The 26,653-nt window shown below is 41.3% G+C and overlaps 1 protein-coding gene across 2 annotated transcripts in view; it reads right to left on the bottom strand.

Annotated features, from left to right (window-relative positions):
* Positions 1-26,653, bottom strand: part of NF2 (NF2, moesin-ezrin-radixin like (MERLIN) tumor suppressor) — a 105,456-nt gene that overhangs the window by 66,989 nt on the left and 11,814 nt on the right. For both annotated transcript variants that reach the window (XM_004461765.5, XM_004461764.4), the window contains exons 2-4: positions 11,105-11,230; positions 9,074-9,196; positions 6,541-6,624 (exon numbers count right to left, since the gene is read on the bottom strand). In XM_004461765.5, the coding sequence (XP_004461822.1) occupies positions 6,541-6,624; positions 9,074-9,196; positions 11,105-11,230 (333 nt within the window). The remainder of the gene's footprint in view (positions 1-6,540; positions 6,625-9,073; positions 9,197-11,104; positions 11,231-26,653) is intronic.

Raw genomic sequence — 26,653 nt, 5'->3', positions numbered from 1 at the left:
ACAACATTTTTGTTAATCAGCCAATATACAACCTTGTTTTATGTGTTTTTCTATTAAAGACACCTTACTTAAAATCACAGCCAACAGCACTATAACTCATGCCTGAATGAAGTTTATCTAACATGTGTTTTCTCACATAAGGCACATCACAGCCTACTTGCACTTAGGAACATTAGACAGTCCTTCAGCACTAAGCCAAGGGGCCCTTGAAACAACAAAATCATCCCTCCCAAAAAAAGATACAAAAATGTAAAAAACATGGTAATAAATATACCACAAAAAGGACACTTATTTACAGCATTAGAGCTGAAACAAGGAGGTAGAGTACTTCTTTGTTTGACCTTCCCTGGGAAAGTATACATTAAGCAACTCAAATTTTTTGCTACTCTGTGCATGTTTGCAAATGACTGTGAAAGCACTGCAAGTATTGATTTGGGGATTACAAATAAATTTTAGTGAGTGGGCGAATTCATTAATATGTAATGCGATTAATGAGGATTGACTGTACTCAACTTCTTAACGGATTGCATTTTGGCATTCTGTCTGATTTTCATTAAGAAACACTAACCCTTTTCTCTGACCATTCTTTTCTCCTGTCTGAACACGACAAGCTTACAGGCCAGCAATGCAAGAATGGTAAGTCACATACTATTCTCTCCCAAAGTAATTTTTTTTTTAAGATCCATTTATTGACAGTGGACTTGGCCCAGCGGTTAGGGCGTCTGTCTACCACATGGGAGGTCCGCGGTTCAAACCCTGGGCCTCCTTGACCCATGTGCAGCTGGCCCATGCGCAGTGCTGATGCACATAAGGAGTGCCCTGCCACGCAGGGGTGTCCCCCGCTTAGGGGAGCCCCACGCGCAAGGAGTGCACCCCATAAGGAGAGCTGCCCAGTGCAAAGGAAAGTGTGGCCTGCCCAGGAACGGTGCTGCACACACAGAGAGCTGACACAACAAGATGGCACAACAAAAAGAAACAGATTCCGGTGCCGCTGACAACAACAGAAGTGGACAAAGACGCAGCAAACAGACACAGAGAACAGACAACCAGGGTGGGGGGGTGAAGGGGAGAGAAAGGAAAGAAAGGAAAGAAAGGGAAGGGAGGGAGGGAGGGAGGGAGGGAGGAAGGAAGATTACCCCCTTTTCCATCCACCTACCCTGCTGTTTTTGCTGCATTGTCTTCTCATTTTCTCTTTCTCTAGGATACACCAGGATTTGATCCTGGAGACCTCTGATGAGGAGAGAGGTTCCCTGTCAACTGCGCCACCTTAGTTCCTGGTTTCTGCTGTGCTTCACCTTGACTCTTCCCTTGTCTCTCTTTTGATGCATCATCATCTTGCTGCGTGACTCACTTGCGTGGGGCACTGGCTCACCATGCAGGCAGGCTTTCTCTTCTTTTTCACCAGGAGGCCCCAGGAATTGAACCCAGGTCCTCCCATATGGTAGGTGGAAGCTCTATCACTTGAGCCACATTTGCTTCCCCCAAAGTCATTTTTTTTTAAAGATTTATTATTATTTTTTTTAATTTCTCTCCCTTTCCCTCCCCCAGTTGTCTGCTCTCTGTGTCCTTTCACTGTGTGTTCTTCTGTGACCGCTTCTATCCTTACCAGCGGCACTGGGAATCTGTGTTTCTTTTTGTTGCGTCATCTTGCTGCGTCAGCTCTCCGTGTGTAGGGCGCCATTCCTGGGCAGGCTGCACTTTCTTTCGTGCTGGGCGGCTCTCCTTATGAGGTGCACTCCTTGCACACGGGGCTCCCCTACACGGGGGACACCCCTGTGTGGCACGGCACTCCTTGTGTGCATCAGCACTGCGCATGGGCCAGCTGCACATGGGTTAAGGAGGCCCTGGGTTTGAACCGTGGACCTCCCATGTGGTAGGCAGACACCCTATCCATTGGGCCAAGTCTGCTTTCCCCAAAGTCATTTTTAATAAGAACAAATTTCAAACAACAAACTGTCAACATAAAATCCAACAGGTGGCTTAAACATTGGTGTATCATATGATAGGACAAAAAAAAAGAGAAAAGAAAAACCCACACAAAAAAAATAAAAACCAGTCCATACTTTTGATTCAAACATAACTCAAACTTCAAACAAGAAATATGGTTCTTGCTAACTGAAGCATGTGATTAATATTTGTATTTATACTTTGACAGTAATTGTTTCTTTATGCTTTGGAATTAGCTGTGTCTATATCATTCAAACAGCTGAAATGCTGTAATGAATACATTTGCTTGTAATTAAATTCCATGTGTTAATGAGTTCGGTTCACTTTCCCCTCCATACTTCTAAAGTTCCTTTCTATTTCAAAAAGAAGGAAGAAAACAAACTAAATAAATTAGAAAGAACCAGTATGACTTACTGAAAGGCTTGGCCTAAGGTGACCATATAAATGAAGCTGGAACATAGTGAAAGGCAGTGCATGCTACTCACAGACCTCCCTCACACACCAGGCCAGGTGTGGCAAGAGCAAAGTGCTGAGTTAGGCAACCTGGAGACCAGGGTCCTCATCCCAGCTCCATTCACTCATTACAGTCTGCCTCAAATCCTGTCCATCAAAAAGTGGGCAGAAAAGGAAAAAAAAAAGTGGGCAATAAATTCCATAAAAATAAAATGACATACAAATGACTTTGGACAAATCATAATCCTTTCTGAGCCTTAAATTTCTCATCTGCAGAACAGGCAAAGTGTTCTCAAGCCTTAGCTACCAGAAAATACAATACTAAAAATCACACAAAATATCCATGTTATGACATTTTATAAAGCTGTAAAACACTATAGGCATGTGAGATCTGATTAACATTCTAATAAAAGATATCCTTGTAATATTAAATAACAATCCTAGAAACTGGAAGCAGTTAAAGTAATCCTTAGTTTCCTGAATGCAGACTTTAAGCCATAGATTTCCTTTATTTGTAAAATTCTGAAAATTTACATCAGGAAAGATAGAACATCCTTCTCCATATGAAACACATACACTGTCTGTGAATCACTTTCATCTCCAAATTAGTAGGATTCAAATTAGTAGGGCTTTCCTATAGTGAAATCTGTTTAAGCAAACATCTGTTGGTTCCCTGAAAAGTGTCTTTTCTCACAGGTGGCCTTTGAATTTGAGGGCCAAAATCTAGGCAAAGAAAATGTAGCCTTTTAGACTGAAGCCCTTCAAAGAGAAGGACTGTCCTTGAGAGTTTGGGAGCATGAGTACTAAAAAGGGCCAGGAAGAGCTCTGATTTAATGAAAGCAACAACTGCTTCATCACTGTCAGGGTGATACTGATTGAAAGGACACATTTTTCCTGTTAATAATATTCTTAATCAAAGCATAAAAGGAAATGCATGTTTTAGTTGAGTCAAGGCCTATTTTCTGTTTTCTCAATTACTCATTTTTCAGAGCAATGGAACAGAGGAGCAAAAACGCAATCCCAAAGCCAAGAATTCTGACCTTAGCTTTACCCAAGATTGCCTGCACGACCTTGGACAAATTTAGGACAGAGAAAAGAACCTCACAAGTCCTGGTGATACTCAGCAAATATTAGACTAGTCATCAAATGAGTAAACTGACTCAGGGCTTCTGCTGGTTTGACAAGCACGTATAGACTTTTTTTTCTTTTCAGTTGACACTAAAACTCTATTAAATGACACAAAAATGTGAGCTAAGAAGGTCATTGTGGGAAGCGGATGTGGCTGAAGCTATTGGGCTTCCGCTTATCACATGGAACGTCCCTGGTTTGGTTCCTGGTACCTCCTAAAGAAGAGAGCAAGCTAGCGTGGCAAGGTGACGCAACAAGAAACACAAAAGGAGAGGTATAATGAGAGACACAACAAAGCAGGGAGCCATGTCCCCGATGCCTCCTAAGTGGACTAGCAAGACAGCAAGCTGACATGATGGGCAAGCACAGGAAGCTAATACAACAAGAGACACAAAAAGAAAAATACAATGAGAGACACAACAGGGCAGGGAGTGGAGGTGGTTCAAGCGACTGGGCACTTCCCTCCCATATCAGGGGTCTGGTTCCCAGTGTCTCCTAAGAAACAAGGAATGAATGAATGAATGTATAGAGGTTGATTGTGTTGTTTTGCTTTTGCTTTTTGTTTTTTGAGGTACTGGGGCCAGGGATTGAACCAAGGACCACATTATGTGGGAAGCTGGCACTCAACCACTAAGCTACGCCAGTCCCTCTAAGTTGGTTTCGTCATCTGTTTTGCTATTTGGTTTTTAGGAGGTACCAGGGATCAAACCGGGGACCTCATATGTAGGAAGCAGGTGCTCAACCACTTGAGCTACACCTGCTCCCTGTGTTTTTTTAGTTATTAATGTGTCTTAGTTTTTTCTAGCATTATAGGGAAATGGTTTGATGGACACCAGGAAATAACTAAAAAAGAAAATCATAACTAAAAAAATTATGCTTCTGAGGAGAGGTTATAGCTCAGTGGTTGAGTGCCTGCTTCCCACGTTTGAGGTCCCGGGTTCAATCCCCACCACCCCCTTAAAAATAAAAAAAAAATAAAAAAAGACCCTGCTTCAAAATCACAAAAAAAATCAAGGAGCCCCAATTCTGGAGATATCCTCTTATACTGGGGAAAAGGGCAGGAGTAAGGGGAACAAGCAAAGGTGGTAGGTGATTAAAGTGGATAATCTGAGGAACACCATGCATCCTAGGTTGATTCTCTAGTTAATCTACAAAGGTGTGAAGAGAGAACGTGGCTCAAGTGGTTGAGCACCCGCCTCCCACATGGGAGGTCCCATGTTCAGTTCCTGGTGCCTCCTAAAGAAGACAGACAACAAGCCAAAACAATGAGCAGACAACAAGCAAACAATGAACAAAATCAAACAAGCAGGGAGTCGATGTGGCTGAAGCAGTTGAGTGCCTGCCTCCCACATGGGAGGTCCTGGGTTTGGTTGCTGGTGCCTCCTAAAGGGAAAAAAGAAAACAAACAAAACAAGCAGACAATGAGCAAAAACAATGAGCACAGGGAAGTGGATTTGGCACAATGGATAGAGCATCTGCCTACCACATGGGAGGTCCCAGGTTCAAACCCAGAGCCTCCTGATCCATGTGGTGAAGCTGGCCCATGCCCAGTGCTGATGCGCGCAAGGAGTGCCGTGCCATACAGGGGTGTCCCTCACGTAGCAGAGCCCCACACGCAAGGAGTGCACGCCGTAAAGAGAGCCGCCCCACATGAAAAAAAGTGCGCCTGCCCAGGAGTGGAGCTGCACACACGGAGAGCTGACACAAGATGATACAATAAAAAGAGACACAGATTCCCGGTGCTACTGACAAGAATACAAGTGGACAAAGAATAACACACAGTGAACAGACACAGAGAGCAGACAATTGGGGGAGGGAAGGAGAGAGAAATAAATAAAAATTTTTAAATCTTTAAAAAAACAACAACAATGAGCACAAACAATGAGCAAAAACAACAGCAAAAACAATGAAGAAAGAGAAGAAGGAGAGATCTCAGGGGGAGCAAACAAAACAAAACAAAACGAAGGGGACAAAAACCTAAGACCTGCAGCTTCTCTCTTGGTCTGTAGTGATTTCTCTTTCAAAAGATTTTCAGCCAACCAAACAGCTCAACTGGGTTTAGAGGCCCACAGAGTCTGCAGTGCCCAGTCATAAGGATGGTAGAAGGCCCATCAAGGGCCAATGAAGCAGACTACCACACAGGGCCTCTGGTTCTCATGAGATGAGTCTGGAATGAAGATCTGGGCCTTCCTGACCTACAGGCTATATTTGGCCTAAACTGGAGACCATAAATTTATTTTTCCTCTCTAATAAAAAGAGAGGTCGGCCCAGTGAATGTAACTGACCACACATGTACAATGACATTATGCAGAAAATTCATCAAGCTTTATGCATATTATTTGTGCATTGTTCTATAGGAATGTAATGCTTCAAAAAAAAGTTTTATGGGTAAGCGAATTTGGCTCAACGGATAGACTGTCCGCCTACCACATGGGAGGTCCAGGGTTCAAACCCTCCTGACCCATGTGGTGAGTTGGCCCACACGCAGTGCTGATGCACGTAAGGAGTGCCCTGCCACACAGGGGTGTCACCCACATAAGGGAGCCCCATGCGCAAGGAGTGCGACCCGTAAGGAGAGCTTCCCAGCGCAAAAAAAGTGCAGCCTGCCCAGGAGTGGTGCCGTACACATGGAGAGCAGCAAAATGACCCAACAAAGAGAGACACAGATTCCTGGTGCTGCTGACAAGAATACAAGCAGACACAGAAGAACACACAGTGAATGGACACAGAGAGCAGACAACTGGGGGAGAGAGCAGGGAAGGGGAGAGAAATAAAAAATAAATCCTTAAAAAAAATTTTTATGAAGAATAAAGTGACCATCTACACACATTCTCTCTCTTACAAGACTACAGAAAAGCTGAGACAGCTACAGTGGTTCCTCCAAGCCCACAGTCCCATAACATCTTCTTTTCTGTGGCAAGTTTCTCCAAGTCCAGAAAATGCAAAGAAACAGTAGGTAGAAGCAATCCCTTGACACGCATTAATACCCAAAAAGAATGCCTTTGAGCCTACCTTGGCCTGGACGGCGTAAGAAGCGAGGAGCACAGAGGCCTCGGGAGGACAGTAGATCTTCTCGTCTAAAATCTGCTTCTTTACCTGGAAGGGTGAACAAGGGAGACATGATATCGTGTGTGTGTGGAAGTGAGCCATGAAGCAGATGGCTGCAGGGTGTTCTGATGAGGGCTGCCAAACAAGCCTGATAATGATTCTTCTGAGAAAGGATACCATTTTTTACTGATACAGACAGGTTGAGAGTTCAGTCACTGAGAAGTTATTGGAAAGATGACTGTGTGCAAAAACCCCTCATCTCTTCTCCTCATGATCAAATGCTGAAGAGTAAAAACAATCTTCACAGATAAAACAGAGACTGACATCTAGGCTGGGACAGAGGAGGGCTGTGAATACGCTAAGTGTCAGGAGCAGCTCTGGTGGTGATTGGAGCCTCCATCCCTGCTGAACACTCTCAGCACTAAAGGAAATGGAGTTGACTTTTAAGTCTTAACATAAGACAAAAGTTGCCAAGGCCACTGAGTTATGACTGCAGGAGAAAACCATTACTTTCAATGAGCCTGCTTAAAGGAAAGAGGAGGCAATAAAGTTTGATTGATTAAACTTTTAAGTACACGTGAGGTAAAGGAAATATAGTTCTTAAGCCATAATGTTGAATTTATATATCTCATTGCACCTAATTTCTTAGAATGGTACAGTATGTGATGTTGCAGACACAAAGGCAAGAGAGCTGCACAAAGTGGTGGCATGCTGAAATAAGCACAACAGGACAGCCAACTCTCTCTTCACAGATGTCACCTGTCACCCAGATTCATAAAAGTAGTAAATTCTGCCTTCCTCAGTCACAAAAATGCTCTAATACTTCAGTATGAGGGAAAATGTAGCCAAAGTCCTATGAGGGATAGACACTGCTTCCAAGTGCTATTATAAGAAAGCCAGTTCTTACAATGCTAGGACTTCTGGGGCCTAGGAGACTGCTATGTGGTTTTGTTCAAATGCAAAAATTCTTCCCAGGTTTTAAAACTGATTTTACATTCTTACAGAGAAAATGAAACCTGAGATGTTTCTGAAGCAGTGCAACTTTCTAATTCTTGATTTCTTTTTAAGGGAGGAGGGGAAATCACACTCCAGAAAAATGAAAATGGCTTCCCTTTGACCTGAAAATGTTGGAAAGAATGTATATATGACAAACTTTTTTTGTAAAAGAAATTATTTGGAGTATTTTAGTTAATATTTACTGAACACAATATAACTGAGGTTCAAACTAATTATAGAAGACTATGTGATATAGACAACACATCCAGTTCTGGAAAATCATGTAATTCACACCCCTCACCACAATGTTTTACTGACAGTGGGCACCTCTGGACACACAAGACAGTCTCAGTGCCAATCTCTAATTAACCACAGAACTGGGGACAGACTCTGACCAAGCAGTAAGAACACAAGCAAAACAGAGAGCACTTTCATCCTCAGACAACCACCGCCCCCCACAAGATGGCCAACTAGTCAACTCAGAACATAACTATAATCATGGACCTCCTCATTTTGTTAATTCAGTTGAACAATTACTTATGGAATGCCTGCTGTGCACTCAGTGAGCCTTACTTCTAAGGGTTTATAATCTAATGAGGGGGTAAGGGAGAAATAAAGCAATTACAGACAAAGGAGCAGCATGAAATGCGATGTTTGAAGTAGCACAGGCGAGGTATAAACCAAGTATCACTAAGGTTCCCAGAAGTACTGTCTTCAAAAGAGCAGATTTTAAACTTCCAGGAGAGGGAAGCAGACATGGCTCAACTGATAGAGGGTCTGCCCACCATATAGGTGGTCCAGGATTTGGTACCCAGGGCCTCCTGACCCGTGTGGTGAGCTGGCCCATGAACAGTGCTGCTGTGTGCAAGGAGTGCTGTGCCACACAGAGGTGCCCCCCACTTAGGAGTACACCCCAAAATAAGAGCCACCCCGCACGAAAAATTCAGTCTGCCCGGAGTCATGCCACACACACAGAGAGCTCACGCAGCAAGATGACGCAACAAAAAGAGACACAGATTCCCAGTACCACCTGACAAGAAGGCAAGCGGACACAGAAGACCATACAGCGAATAGACACAGAGAGGAGACAATAGGGGGAAATAAAAAAAATAAATCTTAAAAAAAAAAAACTTTCAGGAGAACGGCTGCTTTATAAGAATCTCTCTCTAGCCTTTCTTTGCAACTATTGAGTACTTTTAAATCAGCTGGAAGAAAACAGGATTCATCTTCAAGGAGTATTTAAGTTAGGTAGCTACTTGTATCCATTCCTTCACCATCACACTTTTGCAATTTCATCTGACACCAATTCTTATTACTCAAGGACAGTTTTATTCTGAAGATTTTTCCATTATAGAACCAAAGGGACTGATTTTCTAGGGGCAGAATATTTTCACAATTTGAAGGCATCTGTGGTTAACTTCAAGGGTTCTCCCAGGTCAACTCTGCAACCAGGCCTGGGAAAGTTCTCTCAGAATTAAGGAAGAAGCACAGACCAGTGTACCTGCAAGAAGAATAAGTGTTGTGTGATCTCCTGAACCAGTTCTTCCTCAGCATTCTCAGGATAAAATTTGGCCAGGAAGTGAAAGGTTACTGGCTCTTCCTTTGAGACATCATGATCCAACACCTGCAGAATTGAAGAGCAAAAGACAACTTACTATTTTGGCATGTCTTTCTCCCATGCCACCACTATAAAGAGACTTGTCCAGGGTGTGCATAGAAATTTTTTCCCTCTAAATTCATCACATTTCCCTAAGGTTGTGATTCCAAAGCTTTAAGCTTTCACAAAAGCCATTTATAACAAGAGATAATATTCACTCCACATGGCATTTCTAAACCAAATTTATCAGTGTTCCCAAGGAGTGAGTGGAGCTAAGATTATTAAGGTCCAAATATTCTCAAGGCCATAAAAATAGTTTAAAACTAGAAATTTATAACTCAAAGATCTTGGGTACTATCTTTTATGGTAGGCTGAAGGCTTTTTCTTTTTCTGTAGTAGAATATTCCTTTATTCTTTTATCTTGTTGCCACCTCCAATATTTAGATCTATGTTGGAAAGGAGCTTAGAGACAATGAACCAGATATTTCTGAAATCATCCAAACACTAACCAAGCAACAGAAGTAAAAAGCGTCCATCATGGCAACACCTTGTTTCAAGGAAACTCCAGAGATGTCCCCATAGAATGCTTAGAACATAGTCCATATATCACTGTCTTTAATCTTTCTATCCACCCCCTAAAAAGCTTGAATGGTCTGCTTTCTAGAGTGTATTTCATTTCAGGACATTAACATATATGACAGCAGGTTATAAGACCCCATTAGCATGTATCTAATTTAGATCTTTTGAGCTGCAGGCTCCATAGCTCCTGATGCTCCCTTTTCTAGAATCCATTTGGCCAACACTTCAATATAATTTCAAGTTTACTTTGCTAAGAATCACAAAAACATGTAGAAAAGTTTTGCTGTCTTTGACACATAACTTTCCATGCTCCTGCCCAAATTCCAGGTGTCATTGTCCAGGAGATTCTAAATAAACCTGTTTAACACTCTCACTGACAATGGCATACTGTGGCACTTTGATATTCATTGAAAATTCCCATATGAAACTTACAAACAGAAGGAATTCTGACATGAAGACTCAGATTACTACGTATATACCTAAACACAATTTGAACATCTGAGCTTGGAGGCAAACTGGTAAAAGACCAGAGGCCTTAATTGTTTATCATGCCACATAGTAGATAATAAGTTCAAGTAGGTAATCGCAGGGAGTATCTTTTTGGGTAAGAGTTAGACATTGACTTACTTGAGATTCCAATGTCTTTTAGAGTTACTAACAAAAGCATATGACCCTGCTCCCTAACCATATTCGTGGTGAGGTAAGTATTTGTGTGCACATATGAGTCTGTGTAAAGGACAGTTCCCCTAAGCAATATCCATTTCCAAACCACATCAGAGTTGCTAGGAGTGCATACTTCTCCACCAGTGCCTCAGAAGCCCTAGAGGATCCCAAGGACAAAATGGACACAGAGACCAGGGCACTTTTTATTCCCCTTCAATCACATGAACGATTAATTCAATTTGGGCTATGGTGTTTCTCTAAAAGACTTCTAAAAATTCTCTTGAGAACATAAGCCCCAAGAGAATCTTTCCAAGAAATAAATTGTAAAAAGCGTGTGTGTGTGTGTGTGTGTGACGGTAACAACAATTTTTATTCATAAAGCCTGACTAGTGGTTCAATAAATTAAAAGGCATAGAGTCAGAAGTAATCAGCCAGGTGACAATGGATAAATAAGCCAGCCTGGCAACAGTTTAATCTTGGTTCATACTGCTTGCCTTGGAGAGCCTGTGAGGAGTGGAAAACCTGGGGCATCTCCAGGACCTGCTTTCTGTACTACTAATTTAGGGCCTTGCCCTCTTCTCTACTATATATATGAAATACCTTGATGATAAACAAATAAATGAGGTACATGTGCAGGAAAATATGGAAGGGAACACGCCAGCCCAACTGGTTTCACTGACTCCAAAGCCCAACCTTCTTGTCCATTTTAAGCCAGGCCACAGTGTCCTTGATTGTGTACTGTAGTCCAAAGAACCAGGTTTCCCGAAGCCCCAGGGTCCGGCACACCAAATCAAACAGGTCCTTCCCTTTCCACTTCATCTGCAATAGAACAAACCAACAGGAAAGGATATTGTAAGCAAAAATCATAATCTCAGAAAAAACCTTTTCTTTGTACTCTCTACTCTCAGATTCCAAAACGCAGGAATGACACTAAGATGGCTGATGAGCACAGAATTCCTAAATAATTTTAAAAGCTTCCTCCACCAAACCACGAGTGGGAAATACCAATTAGAGCTTAATGGTTTAATCACTGCAAAGCATACACAATATCTCCCTTGGACAGTTCCTTATAGACCTTAATATCCCCAAAGCTGCTAATTTAGGAAAGCTGGTAAATAAGCATTGTCATTTAGGAGAGCCTATCCTCTTGCATTAACCCAGGGATTTGGCTAGCTTCTAGAGACATTAATCCTTGGGATTTTGTTGTTGATTTTTTTTTTTAAGTCATGACTCTGACCTTAGATAAAAGGCTAGTGTTTTTTAATCTAAAGATTGGTTTTGCTAGTTTTTGAAAAGCAGTATAGGGGAAGAAGTTGCAACCAAAGTCATAAATCATGAAGAAAAAGAAGCATTAGAAACCAGGAATACAATTACATGTTTCTCCTGTTACAGATGTGGAACTGAGGCCAAAGGGGAGACAACTTGCCATAGTCACACAGAACAATTTCAAATTCTCAGTATCTAAACCAAAATGATGAATAGACACTAATACAATGTAGTGTATTTATACTATAGCCTCATTTCAAAAGGACCTGAAGCAATGGCTGCTAAACCCTTTCCTCAGCTCTTCAATCTTGCAGCCTGAAAAGCAAGTTCAACATCTTAATAGCGAATGCGGCAACTTAGTAGATGTTGCCACCTTGTGGCTTTCAAGTTAAATCACTTAGACTGTTCCTAGACTCCCCCTTAGCTGCTATTTGTAGCCACTCTCCCCAAAACCACCAAGTATCAGGTGTACATTCAAATGCGCACCAGGCACAGTTACGATCACATGGGACACATCACAGAAATTTGTGGTCACAGTTAGAGCAATCTTGGGATTCAAATGTAAGGCCAGACACCGGAAGAGCAAGACCACTTGACTGCAGAAATATCTGTCCTTCTCCTGCCCAAATCTCTACCCAAAGTCCCGGCACACTGAAGATGTCCCGGCACACTGAAGATGTATATTGAAAAGCAACGGGAGGTGGGATAGAATTTTAAGGTTTAGAGACTTGTTAGAAAAGCAAGAAGGAAAAATATAAGTTTCCCTGATATCTGGTTGGTGTTTGCTAAAGCCTGATTTTTCAAGGCCCTTTGTTTTAATATAGGTAAATGAAAAGTGTGTCTGTATGAGGGTTCCCAAAAAGAAAGCCCACCCCTTCTGTGTCTGCCCTCAAAGTCAAGCAAAGCAGTGATCTAGACAGAAGAACCAAGAACTGCAGCAGACAAGTAGTTGAAGTATAGATGTGCTTTTGCCCTTCACAAGGCTGATTCTCCTGTCCTTTCCCTCTGCCTCTGTCCCCTGTGAGGTGAGGTCTTTAGGGATTATTTTGAATCCAGTGAAATAAAATGAGTTTTATTTTAAAAAAAGAAGAAGAGGGGAAGTGAATGTGGCTCAAGCAGTTGGGCATCCGCCTACCAGGTTCCGTTCCTGTTGCCTTCTAAAAAAGACAAGCAAGACAGGGAGCTGATGCAACAGGATGGTATGATAAGCTGACACAACAAGATGACGAAACGAAGACACACAATGAGAGAAAACAAGCAGGGAGTGGAGGTGGTTCAAGTGATTGAGCACCTCCCTCTCACATGGGAGGTACTGGGTTCAGTTCCTAAAGAAGACAGAGCAGACAGTGAATGCAAACAACGGGGGTGTGTGTGGGGGTGGAATGAATAAACAAAATAAATCTTTACCAAAAAAACTCCCTCCCTCTTTTGAAGGCTTAATAATGCTTGCGGGAACACCCATTTCCCAATTAGACAACAGGACATAGGGTTTTGTTTTTAATATATTTTTTATTTTAAAATACACAGATCACACAAAATGTTACCTTAAAAAAATATAGGAGATTTCCATATGCCCCACTCCCCACACCCTACACTTATCCCACTTTAACAACTTCTTTCATTAGTGTGGTACATTAATTGCATTTGATGAATGCATTTTGAAGCACTGCTATATAGCCTGGATTATAAATTACATTGTAGTTTACACTCTCTCCCAGACCATTCAGTGGGTTATGGCAGGATATATAATGTCCTGCACCTGTCCCTGCAATACCATTCAGGACAACTCCAAGTCCCAAAAATGCCCCCATATTACACCTTTTTTTCCCTCTCCCTGACTTCAACAACTGCAGCCATTGTCTCCACATGAATGATATAATTTCTTCCACTGCTAGAGTCACAATAATTTTATAGTAGAATATCAGTAAATCCACTCTAATACATATTTTATTCCTCCATCCTGAGGACCCTGGAATGGTAACTCCCAGTCCACCTATAATTGAGAGGGGCTTAGATCTCACATGGCTGATGGAAGGGATTCTCCTGCTTGCAGTTGTAGACTCTCTTGGTTCCTTGGTATGGTGGTTGACCATCCTCACCTTCTTGTTAGCTGATCCTGAGAACTCTGGGATGGTTATGCCCACTCCACCCCTTAACTGAGAGGAGAGGGGGCTTTAATCCCACAAGGACATAGGGTTTTAAATTCACTGCGGGTTTTAATTCCTACAGGCAGACTTCACAGAAGAAATGTTATTTTGGAAAACTAGAAGCTTCAGGATGCTGATTATCCTCTTGCCTCTATTTTAAGCCAGTACATAGTATATAAATTATAAATGACTACCTTGCTACAAGATAATGTAACACTAAAGAACAGACATTAACTTGGAGAAGTTAAACACCCAAGGGCCGAGAAGATCAAGGTAACGATTCCCAGCCGGCCATAACTCAGGCCGCGGCCAGGCCTGTCTGTAAGTGGAATGTGCCCTGCATCTAAATGAAGGCTGCCGAGGGAACAATGAGTGAATTTCCTGATTTGGGAGTTTAAATTCTCAAACATAATATTGCAGTTATAAGGATTTCCTGTATGCCCCTTTACTTCTTTGTTTTTAAAATGCAAAACTATCTTTGTTGTATATGAAAAGAAAATACCCTTGCCTCTACAGTCTTCCATAAAGTGAAGATAGGGGAAAAATTCTCATACCGATTCAGAATGCCCTACTTAGATTTTAACTTTGTCTCAAAGAACCAAAGAATGTCAGAGTTAGAAATGAGCCTAAGCGATCACCAAATGTTTTGTACAAATACGAAAACTGAGCAATAGGCTCTTAGCAGCCTGTCAAAGCAGACACCGCCTTTTTCAAGGGTATCTAAGGTAGGCACCTCTTTTCCCACTCTGTGGTGTTTCTTCCTTCTCATTCTCTACAGCATTCCCCAGTCACCTTATCTAGTTTCTGGTGTACTGACGCTTTCCTAACCCTGAAAACAAACCCATTCTCAGTAGGGCCAGATATGTCTCACTTACAGCTCACTGTGAATTAAAGACTCTGTTACCCCCATTTAGACTTTCAGCAAGTATTACAAAGCACTTCCTGTGTGCCAGGCAATGTTAGGCACCGGGATACAAAATGGTGTAAGCATGGTCCCTGCAGAGACACAGGCAATGACAGACTGAGGTCAGAGAAGGTTTAAAGAACAAACGAGAGTAGGTAAAGGAAGAGAGGAAATAAGTATGTAAAAAATCATGATCTCTCCAGGGAACTGGCAGTCTCTGGCGGAGCTGAAACAGACAGTCTGACTCAGGAGGAGGGGGTGTGGTGGGAATGGGGGTATGATGCCCACCTGGTGGGAAAGCCGAGGATTCTTTCAAGACTCTTGAGCAGAGGAGCGATGGGATCAGATCTGCGTTCTGGAATGTGCTCTGACAAGGTAAAGAACAGACTGAGGGAAGGGAGGATAGAAGCAAGAAGACTAGAAAAGAGGCCAACTCCTGCCTTAATCAAGGCAATGGGAGGGAGAAAAGACAACCTGAGAAATGGAAAGGAGGCAGAGTCACAGAGCTGGTGCCCAAATGCCTGTGGAGACTGAAGGAGAAAGAATTAAGAGGGATGACCATGTTTCTGGTTTGGGCATTGCGTGGTTCCACTAAGAGAGTGATGCAACACAGAAGGCACAAGTTTAGGGGGAAGAAATGTGCAATTAAGCTTTAGATAAGTTAAGGTGCCTGAAGAAACCAGGTGGGAATGCCCTAAATATATGTGATTTAAAGGCTTAGCTCTATTTATAAAACAATATTGTCTTAAAGTAACTAAACAGTTTTTCTCTTTGATTGACTCTAACCTCAACAAGCTATTACCTTTATGAGGTTGTACTTATCACCATCCCCTTCCCTGAATGTATGAGGCTTGCTTAGTCTTTCTAATTTGGGTTTCTACTTCATACAAACAAGAGCTCTGGTCATAGTTCCTCCCAGTGGCTCTCAGGGCACTCTATGGCCAGGAGGTATTGGGTTGTGAGCTGCCTGACTTGCTGGTAACATGATTTTCTTGAGTTTTATCACTGGTCCTCTGTGCTGGGCTGACACTGTAAAGTGATTCATGGTCATTTGAATGTCTTCCTCAATTGTAGGCACCTCAGAACAAAAGCAATATTAGTCATCTCTCTGTTCCCCACAGTGACTGGCTGAGGGTGTACATAAAAGATACAATAAACAGCGTTCAACTGAACCAACTTCAGTACTTCAAAACCTGAAGGCTTAAGACTTACAGCAAAGGTAACCCTCATTCATTTACTCCTTCAGTAAATATTTGGTGACCATATATTGTGCCCCAAAACTGCGCAAGGTGCAGGGGATAAATGGTGAGCAAAACAGATGATCTCAACTCTGACAGAACAAGACTAGGGAAGAATGAGCCAAGAACAGATAATCAATTCCTCATACCACAAACAAAAATTAACTCCAATCTGCTTTCCTGCACTACAACACTCATCTTTAAGTGCCACAATAGGGACACCAAGGGCTGAAGGGATCCCTTGGGAAGAGACCCCCTTGGTCTCGGAAGAGTAGGAAAATGACGTCTAAACTAACTACTGGTAGGAAAGAGAAGCTAAGTGAAGACTGGGCTTGTGGAAAGACTTGTGAGCAGAGAAGTATGTTCCAGGCAGAGGGAATAACATATGTAGAGGCAAAAGGAAGCTTAGATGGCTCTTGCAAGAAATGAAAGTACTAGAGTTCAGTTCGCCTGAAAATAGAGTATCTACTGATGTGTTTCCAAAAGGATAAAGCTACCATCTAAAACCAATTATTTGTTAACTAACTCCACTTTTCTCACCTGAACCAGAGAACACAGAAAGTTATCTGAATGACTGTTTTCTCTATTCTCCCAAGGATGGAATATTACTAATACCGTTTTGGATACACAAGAGAGGTTAGGCGCCAGACTTGGCCCAGTGGTTAGGGCGTCCGTCTACCACATGGGAGGTCCGCGGTTCAAACCCCGGGCCTCCTTGACCCGTGTGGAGCTGGCCCATGCACAGTGCTGATGTGCGCAAGGAGTGCCCTGTCACGCAGGGGTGTCCCTGCTTACGGGAGCCCCACGCACAAGGAGTGCACCCCATAAGGAGAGCCGCCCAGCGCGAAAGAAAGTGCAGCCTGCCCAGGAATGGCGCCGCATACATGAAGAGCTGACACCACAAGATGATTCAACAAAAAGAAACACAGATTCCCATGCCGCTGACAACAACAGAAGCGGACAAAGAAGATGCAGCAAATAGACACAGAGAACAGACAACTAGGGTGGGGGTGGGAGGGAAATAAATAAATAAATCTTTTTTTAAAAAAAAGAGAGAGAAGTTAAATCATTACACATGGTGGATACCTTATAATACTGGGGCTTAATTCTCTCAAGGACCCAGTCTTTAGACTGGTTAGGCATAGACAGGCAATGGTTACCTAATGTTGGTATGCATCTCAGTTCTGTCACTGTGTGCCCTTGGGCAAGTTATTGAACTTCCCTAGGCTTCAGAATGGGGATAATAAACAGAACCTGTCCTAGAGGATTGATCCAAGGATTAAATGCATTAATACACTTAAAAAGTCTAAAAAAATGCCTAGCTTATAGCAAATACTCAATAAAAGGTAGTTATTAATTCTAACCCTGACTCTCCTCATATCCTCAAGTGGCACTGTTTAAAGCCTCCCAGTCCTGTTTCACTCCAGGGATGATGGATGACAGATCAGAAAGGGCACCATCAATTCTCATCAAGCTAACCAACCTATCACTCATTTGACATTTATTGAGCACCCACTACGTCCTAGTCATTGTGCTCAGCACAAGAGATAAATGATGAATTCAGGACAAGACACTGTCCCTATTCATGTCTGGCAAGGAAGACAGGTAAATGGGTGATGAAAACGCAATCTGGTAAACGCTAACAGAACAGAGTATTGTGGGAACACAACTTGGGCCTGGGGACCCAAGGAGTGAGGGGCTTCACTCAGGAGCCATTTGAGCTGGGTCTTGAGAGGTGGGCGGTAGCCTGTCCTGAGGTAAAGGGGCTGAAGAAGCAGAGGTCATGCCTGCCAGAGCATGTCTGCCGCTTGGGTCCAAGCTATTGCAAAGTGAAGGAATGTTCTTTGCACCTTTCTAGTATCTGGCAAGCAGCATAATGATCCTATCTGCAGTACTGAATGTTCAAACACAGTACTGAATATGTAGCTTCAGCCCGATGCTGTGTGACAATGCTAAATCTCCACAGTCAGTTAGGACCCAGGTGATTCAGTCACTGGTCCAGACCATCCCATAATACCTGCCAGGATCTCTAAGAAGTGTATGACTAGTGAATGAATCATATGTTTATTATTTTGTTAAAATAGTTCCTTTTCTGACACCTGACAATGTAAGCCTTTCAAGCCTTGCACTTATATTACGTAAAGGCCTTTTTTGTTAGGGTTTATAATTTTTCCTAAACAGACTGCAAAAAATAGTACATAGTCTAGTTCTGATTAATGTACATTTAAACCCATCTCCTTCTGCCCACACACTGATCAAATTGCTCCACATACAGCACTACAGCTCCTTGCCTCATCTCTTCATAGAGAAACAGAGGGAGACTTGGAGGCAGATGCTCATTTTGCAGACAGAAAAAGAGAGGTGGTGGGAAGGAGTACGGTGACTTCCAGGGAGAAGACAGGCAGGAAGGAGCAAAAATCTGGACTCCACTGTGTGCAACCTCCCCCTCCACAGGCCTCATCCTCCAGATGCCCTTCAAGCAGAGGGGCTAATGGTAGTGAGTCTAGAAGTATAACACTTCTTGCTGTAGTGGCTGTACTTGCCCATTACTTTACCATGCTGTGGTGTTATTTCATAGATATATACTTGTGCCTGCATCGAGATAGATGTGTATGAACTTTATAAACAGGACTAAGTGCTGTCAGCTTGTTATTTTTTGTAGGGGCTGAATTTATGAGCTTTACCCAGAGTGAAGTGCTTGTAATTTATCAACCTAGAGTGTTTTAAGTAAATAGCACTAAGCACTTACCCTCCGCAGCAGGAACATATCTGGAATTCAGCGCTTTTCTTTTGTAGAAAGCAACTGGCACCAATACCCTTTGGGGCTGATTGGGATCTATTAACCAGGAAAGCATTGTGAATGATATCTACTGACAGCCATTTTACAAGTGGTCAGTTTTAGACTCACAACCCTAAAATGGCCATTTGTTTTTTGCTTAGCAGCCTTCACATTTCATTTCTTCCCCTGCTTTCTTTGGGCCAAGTGGCCATCAACAATACAATCCCTTATACTTGCTGATACAACAGTGTAGGGTGAGTAGGAACCCAATCACATGATGGGAAAAGGCCAGAGCTAGAAAAGGACAGCTTTTTTTAAGAAAGAGAGCTGAATTTGGTTGTTATATGTAAAATGCGTAGGAATTGGAACCACAGAGAAGACCTGAGTCTAGAAAAAGCTAAAGAGAGGCAACATTCCATTTCACAGAGGTCTATGGGACTAGGTTATCAGCCATACAAGGAATGCTATTTGACTGGCTGTCTACTCCACAGCAGATCTAAGAGAACTGGGAAATCCGTGTCTTTTCAAGCATTTACTTATCAGGGTTTCTTCAAATTAGCTCACAAGCTGCCCTAACATTTGCCATGAAAATTCTCAAAAGGTTAGCTCCCTTACAAATATGAACAGAAGGAAATGCACCTCCCAAGGATGCCCAGGCTCAGATGTGAGCCACATTTCAGAAATGGAACACTAAGGGTGACTATCATTTCCCCCTCACTTGCTGATTCATCACTGACTTTTACAGAAACTAATTTATAGGGAAGCGGATGTAGCTCAAGTGATTGGGCTCCCATCTACCATATGGGAGGTCCCGGGTTCAGTTCCCAGGGACTCCTGGTGAAGGTGAGCTGGCCCACACAGAAAGTTGGTCCGCACAGAAAGCTGGTCTGCACAGAGAGCTGACACAACAAGATAATGCAACAAAAAAGAGACACAGAGGAAAAGACAATGAGAGAAACCACAAAGCAGGGAGCTAAGGTGGCTCAAGTGATTGAGCACCTCTTTCTCATGTTGGAAGGCCCCAGGATTGGTTTTTGGTGCCTCCTAAAGAAAAGACAAGCAGACACAGCACACACAGAGCAGACACAGAGAGCAGACAGCAAGCGCAAGTGGGGGGGAGTAATAAATATATCCTTAAAAAAAAAAAAAAAGAATCCTTAAGGGTTTAAAAAAAAAAATGTATAGAAGACTTAAGAATGTATTTTAAAAGGCTAATGTACCAAATCCAAACACAAATACAACTTTTATTTGCCCATTATTAAAATACAGAAGTCAAATACCTCAATTTACCAGATAAACACAATGGAAAAGTTACAAAAATGATTTTGCTATGTATCAAGTAAATAATGAGTTCCACTAAAATCTATTCTGATTAATTAAAGATCATGAAAAAGTAAAATAATATTGGTTTAAAACCAACTCTTCCAACTCAGTGTGGTACCACCACATCAGAAAAGCAGGTTCTTATGTCTCATGAGATTTGTCTCATGAGCTTAAACTGTAAAACTGTTGTGCTGTTTCCTTTTGCAATTAAAGGATACACCGCTCCTACTCAGCCATTGTGTCTTAGCGTAAGGGAAAAAGGGATCCTCCAAACAGAAACAGAATTTCAGTGATAAAAGAGATCCATTTTTCTCTACTCTACCAACCCAATCCCTACATCCTTCATTGAAAGTGGGGCAAAATCTTCATAAGCCTGAAATCTCCTCTTTGCAAAAAAAAAAAAAAAAACCAATTCCAAATTCTTGCCCTATCAGTTTCTGCCATAATCAAATACACCAAGTAATTTTCCTCTCCCAGCCCTCCAATCATCTGTTATTATACCTCATCTATTTAAAGCTATTGGTTTCAAGGCCCCCCCACCAATTGCTTCCTCCCTTCTTCAACCTAGTACATTCTAGGCCTAAATTATGCTCTGCCTTGTTTGCTCCCAAGCTAGCAAACCTATGTGTTTCAATTTCTCTATAATCAGATCTTTCTAAAATCCATTCCTTTATCTATCTGCTATGCCATTCACCCTTCCCCCCTCCCCCAAACAATACCAGATGCATGAGTCAGTATGTACTTTACATATATAGAAAAATAAGGTGTCTGTCTTTCCCCCAGATTACTATCTTTCCTTCAGTTCTGAAGATCACAAACTCATTGAAGACAAGGGCTAAATGCACATGCGTGCACACACACACAAACACAACATGCACACACATACACTTTTAAGTCTCCAAGAACCCAAGCAAGTGCTGCATAATCTGTGGACACTCCATAAATGCTTGTGGTCGGCTGCTACTGCTGATGATAATGATGGTGTTAACTAGATGAGGCTTCTGAGTGGAACAGTCTTCTACGTAGTGATTGCAATGAAGCAAGAATTTATGACACTCCTTATTAAAAATTCTAATTGCATAATTAGGCCTTAAGGTATATATTTTCCCCCTTTGGTGACACATACTAATTTCTTCTCTCTAAAAATACCTTGGCAAGGAAATTTAAATCTTAAAAAAACAAATAAGAAAATTTTCCACAGAACAAAAGAGACTAGTAAGAAACAAATCACAACACCTTGGGCAGTCACAAAATGGAGGTTTTAAACTCCGTTAGTCTTTCAAAACAAGATGAATTACAGTTTTTTAGGGGAAAAAAAAGTATTTATGTTTGCAGCTTCTGGCATGGTTTCCACTGAAGATGAGAGAGGCTATGGGAGCAGCACTGAAGGCAGAGAGGAGACCTGGATCCTAGATTCCCTCCCTCTACCATGAATAGCCTATAACTTTGGGTGAGCCATGCAGCTCGAATGGGCCTCAGTTTCTTCATCCATAAATCTCTTATGCCCAGTGTAATGCCCAGATTTATGAAGCTATAAATATAGAAGACAAGGCTCTTCAAAGTCGACTGACAGATGACAAAACAGAAAGACACAATAGTTATGATGTTACAAAAACAATACAGCTCCCCAAAACCAAAGAAGACAATATCTATCTTTGGAATGTAGCTCACAACATGAGCACAATCATAGCCCAGTAAAATAGCTATAAAACATCTGAACCTGCTGTGCCAGGTAAGTCACTTAACGTCTTTGGGTCTCTGCATCTTAAGTCATCAAGCGGTCTTTCAAAATTAACACCTTCTGAGTCTATGAGATTGGAATGGTTTTGTGCAAACCATGTAGTGCTTTCTTCATTTTTATAATGATTTTCTTTTCATTCTTTAACATCCCATTCTATATCTTAAAATGATTTTCAGGGATGTAAATGGTACTTAATGTTTAATTTATGTGTGGTTTCCACATTCCTTTTCCTTACTCAGGTTCTGCTATCATATTCCTTACTCTTAATAAAGAGCTGACTGTATAATAATGAACTCTCTAATATAACAAAATGGTAATTATAATGTCCCTGAAAAACAGAAGTTTTTAGCACCTGGCACACTACTGATATTCAGCAATAATCAAGGATTACAAATGTTTGAAATACTGAGAATAATAATTCTGCAGAGAACTACAAATAGGAAGTAATAATAAATTCAGTGCAGATAGACACAAGGCTAAATGTCTAACCATCAGGTCAAACTGGCAGACTATGAAATATAGTCCATGATTAAGTATTATCCAACTGATTAACTACTGCCATAGACAGTTTTAAAATTGTACTTTGTACTTAAGTCATTCCTTTTTAAAAAACTACCAGCACAAAAGAACTAATACATAGTCCATTCATGCCAACTAGTTCATGCAAAACTCAGACCTTAGCCCCAAAATAAATTCTACACATTCCATTTCTGTTCCTAGCTAGACTTTTGGTCATCAATGATTATGACACTGAGTTTAAAAACATCAGAAGGTGTAGGTATGAGTGGGTAGGACTGGTAAACCTTTCTGCTGACATATAAGAACTATTGTGGGCTGAAGACTTTTTTGAACATATTTACAAGACATTTAATCTCAGACTCAGTATGAGCAGGATAGTAAATAAGTACAATGTTGGTGAATGCAAAACCACAGATCAGTTCAGATAAGTTTAGTTATTATTCTGGACTTCAACTTTAAGCTTTTTCTTTAAGTCAGACTATCAAAACTACTGAAACTGTAAGCCAAGTAAATGGGAAAGCCCTAAGTAATGCCATTCACGAACAAAGTTTTTGTAAATCTCTACAAAAGCTAGGTCCAAATTTTGCAGAGGCGCAAAAAAGAAAAAAAAAAGTGAAAGTTCCAAGAGGGAAAAGGTACAATGCCTTTATAAATGGTGTCCTCTGACCCCACCTAGTGGTACCAAAGTGATTCTGAAACTGAGACAAGTACTTTTGAGTCAGCATGGATGACTGAAGATTTGATAAAAGACATTTTCCCTGAAGTCAACACTACTTTGGTAATAAATGCTTACGTGCTAAAAACGTACTAAAACATGAACATTTAGAATCTAAATTAGACAAAGCACAGACAAGATGATAAAACACATCATCCTGTAAAAAAACAGGAAAACCTTGTCACTAGCTAGCTAAAAATATTAGATTTGAGAAAACTCAAGTTAGGTTAGTCTTTTTTCTCCATTAAAAAAATGCATTTAAATATATCACTCATATGTGAACATAAATAAACAATAAGTATATAGTAAAAGTTGTAAACTAATAAAACAAACATGCATATCATATAGGGTTCCCAAATATCATCCCACCACCAATACCATGCATTGTTGTGAAACATTTGTAACAAATTATGACACAGCATCATCAAAGTATTACTACTAGCTATGGTCTATAACTTATATTAGGTATATTTTTGCCCCAACTCACTCTTATCAATTTTTTTCTGTTCATAAACTACATATTTATCTCAAATGTACAATCAATGGCATTTGGTAAAACCAGAGTTGTACATTCCTACCTTCAATCAATATTAGAGCATTTTCAATACTCAAAAAAAAAAGATAAAACAAACCACTATCATACCCATGTTAGCACTACTAATTACAAATCCTATGATGTGTTTTCACCATTTCTATTCATTTCCAAACAACTTTTTACCAATTCTGCATAGATTAAACCTCAGTTTTATATTCTCTAACCACATTCTATTCTCTCATGCCTTATGTTCTAGCTATTAACTCCATGAGTTTGCTCATTATATATAGTTCATAATAGCAAAATCATACAATATTTGTCCTTTTGTGCTTAACTTACTTCACTCAACATAATGTCCTCCAGGTTCATTCATGCTGTCATAAGCTTCATGACTTCATTTCTTCTTACATTGTGTATATATATCACAATTTGTTTATCCATTTGTCTGTTGATGGACATCTGGGTTGTTTCCATCTTTTGGCAATTATGAATAATGTCACTTATGAACACGTGTACAGATGTCTGTTCATGTCACTGATCTCAGTTCTTCTGGGTATATACCTAGTGGTGGTAATGCCAAGTGACATGGCAAGTCTATATTCAACTTCCTTAGGAACTGCCAAACAGAATTCTGCAATGGTTGTACTGATCTACCTTCCCACCAACAGTGAATAAATGTTCCTATCTCTCCACATCCTCTCCAAGACTTGTAGTTTTCCCACTTTTTAATAGTGGCCATTCTAGTAGGTGTGAAATAATATCTCACTGTAGCTTTGATTTGCATTTCCCTAATAGCCAGTGACATAGAAAATTTTTTTCATGTGTTTCTTCACTATTTCTTCTTTAGAAAAGAATCCTGATATCACTGCAGACATCAAGCTAAAGAGAAATAAATCATTTAGTACATTTAAAAAAAAACTCCTTAAGCAGGAATATGCCATAAGATAAATATTGAGACTAATTGTAGAATTCAGGAAGTTTACAATGACAAAGGCATGGGTTTCATGAAGGAGGTTCAGAGGAGATGATTAAAGGAGAAAATTTACAGAGCCTGTAGCATAAGACCTTTCCTCTTTGTTCCTACACTTCCACACCCATAACAACACAAGAAGTTAGTATTTATTTACCAAGTACTTGGGTGACATTGAAGCAAGTCAGGCCCTGGGCTAAGTGCCTGTGAAAGTCCACCTCATGCAATCCTCAAAACAACCCTATAAGAATATTACTATTATTCTTATCATTTTAAAGAGATGGGGAAACTAAGGTTTAGAGAGATAAATCCAAGATCATTTGAGGAGTAGGTGGCAGCAGCAGGACTTTCACCTAGACCTATGTACTCCTTTATTCAGGACACCAGCTCTTGTTTTTAAAGAAATATTTTTATTGTCCTCTAGCAGATTTTTCTCATTCCTTTGTACTCAAATCCCAAGATAACTTCCTACCTAAGCAGGAAATATGTAAGAGGGAAGAATGCAATAAGCCTCTTCTGCCCACATCTTGATCTCAAATAGGATATTAAAGTCTGAGGGCCATCTCACTTTTCAGATGAAAATTGGGGGGAAATAAGTGACATACCCACAGTCACCTAGAAGTCAGGTACTGAGACATCTGGTTCAGGGTCTCAATGGTTTCAAACAAGTAACATCTGACTATGTATGGGGACCAGACCCATGTCTGCCTGAATTTGACTTTGACCAGGCCTGACACCTCAGAAGTGCCTCCTGCTAGGCTGACCTCAGAATTTGATGATTGGCCCAGGACCACAGTACCTCCTGAATCTTGGGCTTAGTAGGTCTTCTACTCCTTTATGGTCACAAAAGGTCCTGATCCCTGGCCCAGACCTCCTAGTGCCCAGGTCTTTGGATTCACCAAAACTTTACATCTACCTAATTCTGTCCCAGTCCCCAACTTGCCCAGCTAGTTCCCTTGCTGTTCAGGATGTTATCTGGGGAATCCCTGGCCTGCAGCATTCATCTTCTAACCCGGCTCCTCATTTCCAAACTTCCTCCCACCCAAACATTCTAAAACATTTTCTGCATGCCAACCACTTGAAATCACTCTCTTAATAAAAACTTTAAAGCTCTCTACTGCATCTGATAAATAGAATCTCCTTAACCTGGCCTTCCAGGGCCTCCAAAATCTGACCTGAACTTACCAATTCAGACACATCTACCCCCTCCCTCTTCAAACCACAAGCATTCCCATCCTCTGCCAGAATGTTCTTCTCTGCTTCTGAGACACAAATCTGCCTTTAAAGCTGGGCGGTCCCTCCCTGTTCACACTACTGCATAGTGATTCCTCTTTCCTCTCATCAGGAACATGCCTCTCATTTGATATATCTCTATCAATCTATATAAACCTCCTTTGTGTTATCTTTTCACATGTGTCCTTGTTCTCTAACTAGATTATAAGCACCTTGGAAAGATGAGACCCACCCTCTAATAGCTTTCTGTATGCTCCAGTGCCTTAAATACTGGCTCCAAAACTGAACTGCAGGGATGAGGGTAAACTTTAAAGAAATTAAAGAAAATGAGACATTGTAGTCTGAACAGATAACTAAAAGGTAACTTTTCAAAGTACATGAAAGGGTCTCAAAACAGAGATGTTAACCAATTGCTATCCAGGGGAAGCAGACTTGGCCCAATGGATAGGGTGTTCACCTACCACATGGGAGGTCCGCGGTTCAAACCCTGGGCCTCCCTGACCCATGTGGAGCTGGCCCATGCACAGTGCTGATGCGCTCAAGGAGTGCCGTGCCACGCAGGGGTGTCCCCCGCATAGGGGAGCCCCATGCGCAAGGAGTGTGCCCCGTAAGGAGAGCCACCCAGGACGAAAGAAAATGCAGCCTGCCCAAGAATGGCGCCACACACACGGAGAGCTAACACAACAAGATGATGCAACAAAAAGAAACACAGATTCCCGGTACCACTGATAAGGATAGAAGCGGTCACAGAAGAACACACAGTGAATGGACACAGAGAGCAGACAACTGGGGGTGGGAAGGGGAGGTAAATAAATAAAAAATAAACAAAACTTTAAAAAAAAATTGCTATCCATAATACAAAATATTATGAG

Source organism: Dasypus novemcinctus, chromosome 19, assembly GCF_030445035.2.
Source record: "Dasypus novemcinctus isolate mDasNov1 chromosome 19, mDasNov1.1.hap2, whole genome shotgun sequence".
Classification (NCBI taxonomy): Eukaryota; Metazoa; Chordata; class Mammalia; order Cingulata; family Dasypodidae; genus Dasypus; species Dasypus novemcinctus.
The sequence above is the reverse complement of the archived record's forward strand: the minus strand, read 5'-3'. Positions and strand labels throughout refer to the sequence as shown.